Here is a 7,381-nt window from a genome sequence, read left to right as displayed (position 1 = left end):
GACTGTGATGAGCTTCAAACTCCTGAAGGATGGGCGTTAGTGACAGACGCAAAAGGATAGTAAATCCTATTCCAACCGGATCGAGAACCAACCGGTGATTAGCCGTGCTGTGACAGAGCGCGTGAGCGTAGTTTTCACTGGAAGGATGGAAGGTAGCCATTGACAACGGTGATCCACCAACACACAGCTTGCCATAGGAGGACGTGCGTGCGTGAACAAGAAGACAGAGGAAAGCAGAGATTCAGACGACAAAGCATCTCCAAAACTCCAACATATTCTCCATTACTGCACAACAAGTAACTTTTAATTTATGCTCTCTTGGTTATTCGCAATTCAACTGATAAACATAATTGACTTCCTGACTAAGATTTACAAAATAACCATAGATTGCTTCAATCCAACAATCTCTGTGGGATTCGACCCTTACTCACGTAAGGTATTACTTGGACGACCCAGTGCACTTGCTGGTTAGTGGTACGAGTTGTGAAAAGTGTGATTCACAATTCGTGCACCAATCATCAAGTACAGAAAAGTGACGAACGGATAAAAATGGTTGCGTGTTGCGGAACCTGGTAAGCGGAAGGGGTGGAACAGGGAAGAAGGTGGCTGCGGCGGCGTCCGGCGCGGTGGTGGTGAACGGCGTCGCGGTGGCGGCTGAGGGGGCAGTGGCGGAGGGAGGTAATAGGGTTAGTGAGAGAGGAAGGGGATAGGGGAAGGGAGGGTGGTGGTTGTTGCTGGCTGAAGGGGGTGGGTGGCAGAGAGGGGGGTGCGGCTGGACGGCCGGCGGTGGCTGGGCGGTGCTCGCGGTTGGCAGTGGTGGAGAGGGGAGGAGAGAGGAAGAAGGAAGAAGAGAGAAGGGGAGGGGGTGGTACGGCGGTGGCGTCTGGGCGGCGGCATTGGGGTGGTGGTGTGGTGGCTGGTCGGCGGTGGCTGGGGGAAGAAGAAGAGAGAAGGAGAAGAGGGTTGGGGGTGAAAAGGGGGGGGGGGTTGCGCGACTGATAGGGTTCGCGGGCTGGGGGGTTATATTTTCGAAACCACGCGGCCGCGTGGGGCACGCGGTCGCGTAGGGCACGCGGTCGCGTGGTTGGGATGAAAATGGGGGTGATGCGATCGCATGGGTCGCGCGATCGCATGAGAGGGGGGAAAGAGGGGTGACGCGATCGCATGGGTCGCGCGATCGCGTCGCTGGAATTCGTGCTAAACGCACGACTCCAGTGCCGTTTCAGCGCAACTCTCTGTCTCCTTTTGGGGTGATATGCAATCCATGCGACGCGATCGCGTCGCTCACGCGGTCGCGTGGGATTGATATTGTGCAAGTGACGCGATCGCATGGGGCATGCGATCGCGTGGGCCAATTTGTGCGAAACACACAAGGGCCGCACGATTCCAGCCTAACTTTCTGTTCGTTGGATCCTTACGCCGATATATATATCACGCGGCCGCGTGGGTCACGCGGTTGCATGGGTGGTGTTTTTCGCGATACGATGCGATCGCATGGGGCATGCGGTCGCATCGTGCACCCCTTGTTTTTTTTTATATGCATGAAAAATGCAGAATGCAATGACTATCATGAATGCTTATGCATGATTCCAGGTTTAATAAATTAAAATGAAAAAGGAAAAATGAAAGCAATTAGCAAAAAATAAATTGAAAAAGAAGCGACCATACCGTGGTGGGTTGTCTCCGACCTAGCACTTTTAGTTAAAGTCCTTAAGTTGGACATTGGAGGAGTATCCTGTTATGGTGGTTTATGTTTAAATTCGTCCAAAAATCTCCACCAGTGCTTGGAATGCCAATAGCCTCGGAGGTCCCAAACTAAGAATGTGAAGCTTCTGAGCAGCTTCAAACAAATTTTTAGGCTCCTGGGGTAACAAATGTCAGAATAAACCTCAGAATTCCAAGCCTTGTGTTTAAATCCGCCTCCTTCTTGGTCTACATGTCTCCATCCGGGCGGTTTAAAAAGTAGAATCTCACCGTGGTGACCAAACATTCTCCGTGATCCATGCAATTGAGCATGATACCAATTCGTGTACTTCGAGGTGAAGCGCGGAACCCTATTGAACCTGGTGCACCAGTTCTGAGTACGAGCCAATTCCCTCTTACTCTTAAAGCCGCAGAGAGCTCTAAGTTGGCCATCTGTTTCAAGCAAACCATATTCAAGTGAATAAGTAAAGCTATAAGTTAAGGATTGTACCCACTTGAAGCTTGTATTAGGTGATAATGGCCTTGGAATTGGTGTTTTTGGTGGTTCTACAAGTTCTGTTTCCTTGTGCTCTTCTGTGAATTCTTCCACTTCCTCGCAAAGATCTTCAATTGTATCTGTATCCTGGTCAAAGTCCTCTATGTCTTCCTCATCACTCGAGTCATAGATTGGAGGTTGAGAGAAATCTACCTCTGCATCATCTTCATATTCACTTGGGGAAAATCCTTCGATCTCAGAGAATTCACTTGCGGGCGCACGTTCATCACTAGGAGAACTAGACTTGTGACTATCATCATCAAGGAAATTTGCTTCTTTGATTATTCCGTCTGATTCTTCGTAAACAACTTGCCTTGGAGATTGTACGGTATCCTCCTTAGCATCAACTGTAGCATTTTGGACGGAGTTTTCCTCAATTCTGGATTCCCAAGGAAGTTCATCATCTCCTAGATCTTCAACCAACTCTTCTTCTTGAACAATGACAGCTTCTTCTACTTGTTCTAGTACGAATTCATTCTTTGTCTTGTCCACTGGAGTCTCTAGTATTTCTTTCATGCTACGCTCTTCATCGGGCTGTCCACATGGAGCTGTGGTTGATCCTTGTATATTTGAGCGCCTAGTGGCCCATTGAATTAGTGCTTGCTCCAGTTGTTGAATGGTTGTTTGAAATTTAATTACTATTTCTTTTAGGTGATCCTCTGCTTCGTGGTTTGCCGGACTTGGACATGATACAAAGGAAAGTGGTGATGATTGGGAACGATTGGATTGGTATTGGGGTAAGGAAGGATCATATGATGGCGAATGGTGAAGAGAAGCTTGTGAGTGTGGTGGTTCGAGGTTATGTTGAAAGGATGGTTCATATGCACGGGGTGGGGCTTGTTGGTAGTTACAAGGTTGTCCACCATGTCTTTTAGCTGGGTATGCACGGTAGAATGGTCTTTGTCCAGGATATCTCGGAGGGTGTTGCTGCCAAAAGGGTTGATTAGATCCTCTTGGTTCTATCCATCCTCGATTGGTCTGACCTTGATGCACATTCCTGCTGTAACTTCTATTTCCTTTAACAATATTAGAACCAAACTAAAAGCGAGGGGGGTGAGAGTTCATAGTAGCAAATAAAGATAAAAAGGAAAAACAAAAATAAATAAACAAGCAAAAGAAAAATATTTACATTAACCAATAATAAGGCACACGTTAGCAGTTCCCCGGCAACGGCGCCATTTTGACGTTGAGGTTTTTGCCAGTAAAGAATGTCATAAAAATAGTCGCGTTGTAGATATAGTCTCTAAACCGACAAAAATCCCTTCGTACAAACGTTTTGGTTGTCACAAGTAACAAACCCCTTAAAAATTGTTAACCGAGTATTCAAACCTCGGGTCGTCTTCTCAAGGAACTGCGAGGAAGTATGTTCTTATTATTGGTTATAAAGGTTGTAATCGGGGTTTAGAAGGTGAGAAGCAAGTAATTTAAATGACGAGTGAATTAAATGGCAATTAAAAATAAATAATAACTGTAAAACAACTTTTGGCAAGATAGGGGAAATTAAAAGTCCAACTTAGTTATCCCTCTCAACAATAATGAAAGTTGTATTTTAATTCCACTTGGTCAACCTTTACCAGGGCAAAGGAAAGTCAAGGGACTAATTAAATTGACCTTTGAATCCTAATTATTTCCTAAGAAAAGGTTGGAATTATTTAGGTTTAGCTCAATTAGCAAAATAACGATTATCAATTACGTTGAGTTTAATAACTGTTGAGTTACTGAATTCTTAACCAAGACCAAAAGGGGAAAAAGTAAATTGCTGGAATAATAAAAGTGTCCTTAGATGGGGAGCAATGGCAACTTAAATCAAAGAGAACAATCATAAACTGAAAATACCTCAAATATCATTAATTCAAATAGAAATCTGTAACATGGAATAATTCATAAATCAAATTATAATAATCAATTCAAATGTTGGGATAAATAAATAAAAGTAAAACTAAAATAAAAGAACATTAAAACCTGGATCCAGAGTTACTCCCAAAACAAGAAGAAGTCCTAAATCCTAAGAGAGAGAGAATCTCTCTCTAAACTAAATCTAAATAATGAAAACTAGAAATTGGCGAGCTCTCTTTGGATGGAAGCATTCCCACACTTTATAACCTCTGGTCTATGCTGTCTGTACTTGGATCTGGGCCAAAAAGGGCTTCAGAATTCGTTGGGGGCGTATTCTGTAATTTCTGGTGCGTGGCCTCTGTCACGCGTCCGCGTGGGTCACGCGGTCGCGTCATTCGGAGCTTTTTCTTGCCACGCGGTCGCGTCAGTCATGCGACCGCGTCATGTGTGTTCTGCTTAAGGCGCGCGGTCGCGTCAGTCATGCGGCCGCGTCGCTGCTGATTCGTGCTTGGCACGCGATTGCGTCATCCATGTGATCGCGTGGATATCAGTTTCCTTAAAGCTCCGTTTTGCTTTCTCCTTCCATTTTAGTATGTTTCCTTTTTCATACTTTAAGTTATTCTGCCTTAGAAAATCTGAAACTACTCAACACACTAATCACGGCATCGAATGGAAATAAAGGTAATTAAAATAATTAATTTTAAAGCTTAGAAAACATGTTTTTCATTTACATCACATAATAAGGAAGGGAAAGTAAAACCATGCAATTAATGTGAATAAGTAGGTGAAGGATTGTATAAATCACTCAAATTAAGCACAAAAGAACTCATGAAATATGGGTTTATCAATGGTCTAATGACATCTTTGATAATTCAGACAGACCATCATAGAATATATCCAGGATGGTCCATTCTGAAAGCATGCCAGAAGGACACTTTTTGGTCAGTTCCTTGTAAATCTCCCAAGCTTCATAGAGGGATTCACCTTCTTTTTGTTTGAAGGTCTGAACATCCACTCTAAGCTTGCTAAGCTTTTGAGGAGGAAAGAACTTGGCTAAGAAAGCCGTGACCAGCTTATCCCAAGAGTTCAGGCTATCTTTAGGTTGAGAGTCCAACCATATTCTAGCTCTGTCTCTTACAGCAAATGGGAAAAGCATAAGCCTGTAGACCTCGGGATCAATCCCATTGGTCTTAACAGTATCACATATTTGCAAGAATTCAGTTAAGAACTGAAAAGGATCTTCTGATGGAAGTCCATGAAACTTGCAATTCTGTTGCATCAGAGAAACTAATTGAGGTTTCAGCTCAAAATTGTTTGCTCCAATGGCAGGGATTGAGATTCTTCTTCCATGTAAATTGGAATTTGGTGCAGTAAAGTCACCAAGCATCTTTTTTGCATTGTTATTATTTTCGGCCATGTCTCCTTCTTTTTCAAAAATTTCTGTCAGATTTTCTCCAGAGAGTTGTGCTTTAGCTTCCCTTAGCTTCCTCTTCAGAGTCCTTTCAGGTTCAGGATCAGCCTCAACAAGAATGTTCTTATCCTTGTTCCTGCTCATATAAAAAAGAAGAAAACAGAAAAGAAAATATGGAATTCTCTATGTCACAGTATAGAGATTCCTAATGTAAGTAGAAGAAGAAAAGAAATTCGAGCACAGAAAGAGGGAGGGGGTTCAAATTTTTAAGAGAAGTGTTAGTAGATAAACAAATAATTAGAAGGAGGTGAGAGAGAAGAATTTTTGAAAATTAAATAAATTAAAATAAAAATACTTTTGTTTTTAAATTAAGGTTAGAATTCGAAAATTTAAAAAAAAGGAAAAATAAAATAAAATAAAATTAAAATTTAAAACAATGAGTTAATCAAAAAGGAATTTTTAAAAAGAGGAAGGTGATTTTCGAAAATAGAGAGAGAATTAGTTAAGTAGTTTTGAAAAAGATATGATTGAAACAAAAAGATAGGATTGGTTTGAAAAATATTTGAAAATTAAATTTTGAAAAGATAGGAAGTTAGAAAAGAAGTTAGAAAAGATTTTGAAATTAATTTTGAAAAAGATATGATTGAAACTTAATTTGAAAAAGATTTGAAAAAGAAATTTAAAAAGATTTGATTTTTGAAATCAAAGTTGATTACTTGACTAACAAGAAACTAAAAAGATATGATTCTAGAGTTTAAAGGTTGAACCTTTCTTACTAGGCAAGTAACAAACTTAAAAATTTTGAATCAATCACATTAATTGTTAGCATTAATTTCGAAAATATGAAATAAAGATAAGAAAAATATTTTGAAAATAATTTTTGAAATTTTTGAAAATCATAAAAGAAAAATGAAAAAGATTTGATTTTTGAAAAAGATTTGAAAAAGATAAGGTTTTTAAATTTAAAATTTGACTTGACTCATAAGAAAAAACTAAATTTTAAAAAGTTTTGAAAAAGTCAACTCAAATTTTCGAAATTTATGAGTGAATCATCATAGATTATTAATGCGTGCATTCCATTATCGCGGAAATATTCCCCCATGGCACACCCAGAATATGGGGCCAGAAATTGCAGAGGTGCCGGATCCGAAGCGGTGGCTGCTATAAGAATGGAATATTCTATAGCATTTGCTTCTGAAAGAATTTGAACTAATTGTGCCACAGTTGAGCGTTTCTGCCCAATCGCTACATAGACACAATACAATGTCTCACTCTCAGAGGTGGCCCTTGAGTTCATTTGCTTTTGGTTTAATATGGTATCGATAGCAATAGCTGTTTTTCCAGTTTGTCGGTCCCCGATTATTAGTTCTCGTTGACCACGGCCTATAGGAACCAGGCTATCTACCGCTTTTAACCCAGTTTGCATATGCTCGTGCACAGATTTACGTTCAATAATCCCAGGTGCTTTCACTTCGACACGTCTTCGCTCGTGATCGCTTAGAGCCCCTCTTCCATCAATGGGGACTCCCAAGGCGTCGACCACACGCCCTAGCATAGCCTTTCCCGTAGGAACATCCACAATGGATCCAGTGCGTTTGAAAGGGAAAGATATTTTTTTTTGAATTTTTAATGATGAAAGAGAAAAACACAAAATTGAAACAAATCATGAAAATTATGAATCAAAACACCTAATGCATGCAAGAACACTTTGAATGTCAAGATGAACACCAAGAACACTTTGAATGTCAAGATGAACACCAAGAACTTATTTTTGAAAATTTTTAAGAAAAGAAAAACATGCTAGACACCAAACTTAAAAATTTTTATTCTTTAGACACTAATAATTCAAGAGTGCATATGAAAAACAAGAAAAGACACAAAAATTAAAATTTAAA

At 40.6% G+C, this 7,381-nt stretch overlaps 1 protein-coding gene and 1 non-coding gene across 2 annotated transcripts; one reads left to right on the top strand and one right to left on the bottom strand.

Moving 5' to 3' along the window:
• Positions 1-4,995: 4,995 nt before the first annotated feature.
• LOC148574753 (small nucleolar RNA R71) lies at positions 4,996-5,099 on the top strand. The gene has a single exon (XR_015906584.1). It is a non-coding gene; the product is annotated as a small nucleolar RNA R71 (small nucleolar RNA).
• A 1,405-nt stretch (positions 5,100-6,504) lies between these two features.
• Positions 6,505-7,083, bottom strand: LOC110268893 (ATP synthase subunit alpha, mitochondrial). Its single transcript, XM_021115960.2, has one exon. It carries the CDS (start codon positions 7,039-7,041, stop codon positions 6,505-6,507), a length of 537 nt encoding a protein of 178 aa, XP_020971619.2. The 5' UTR covers positions 7,042-7,083.
• Positions 7,084-7,381: the final 298 nt, after the last annotated feature.

This window comes from Arachis ipaensis, chromosome B2 (assembly GCF_059453495.1).
Source record: "Arachis ipaensis isolate K30076 ecotype BB chromosome B2, ASM5945349v1, whole genome shotgun sequence".
Classification (NCBI taxonomy): domain Eukaryota; kingdom Viridiplantae; phylum Streptophyta; class Magnoliopsida; order Fabales; family Fabaceae; genus Arachis; species Arachis ipaensis.
Note: the sequence above shows the minus strand (reverse complement) of the source record. Positions and strands in the feature narration are given on the sequence as shown.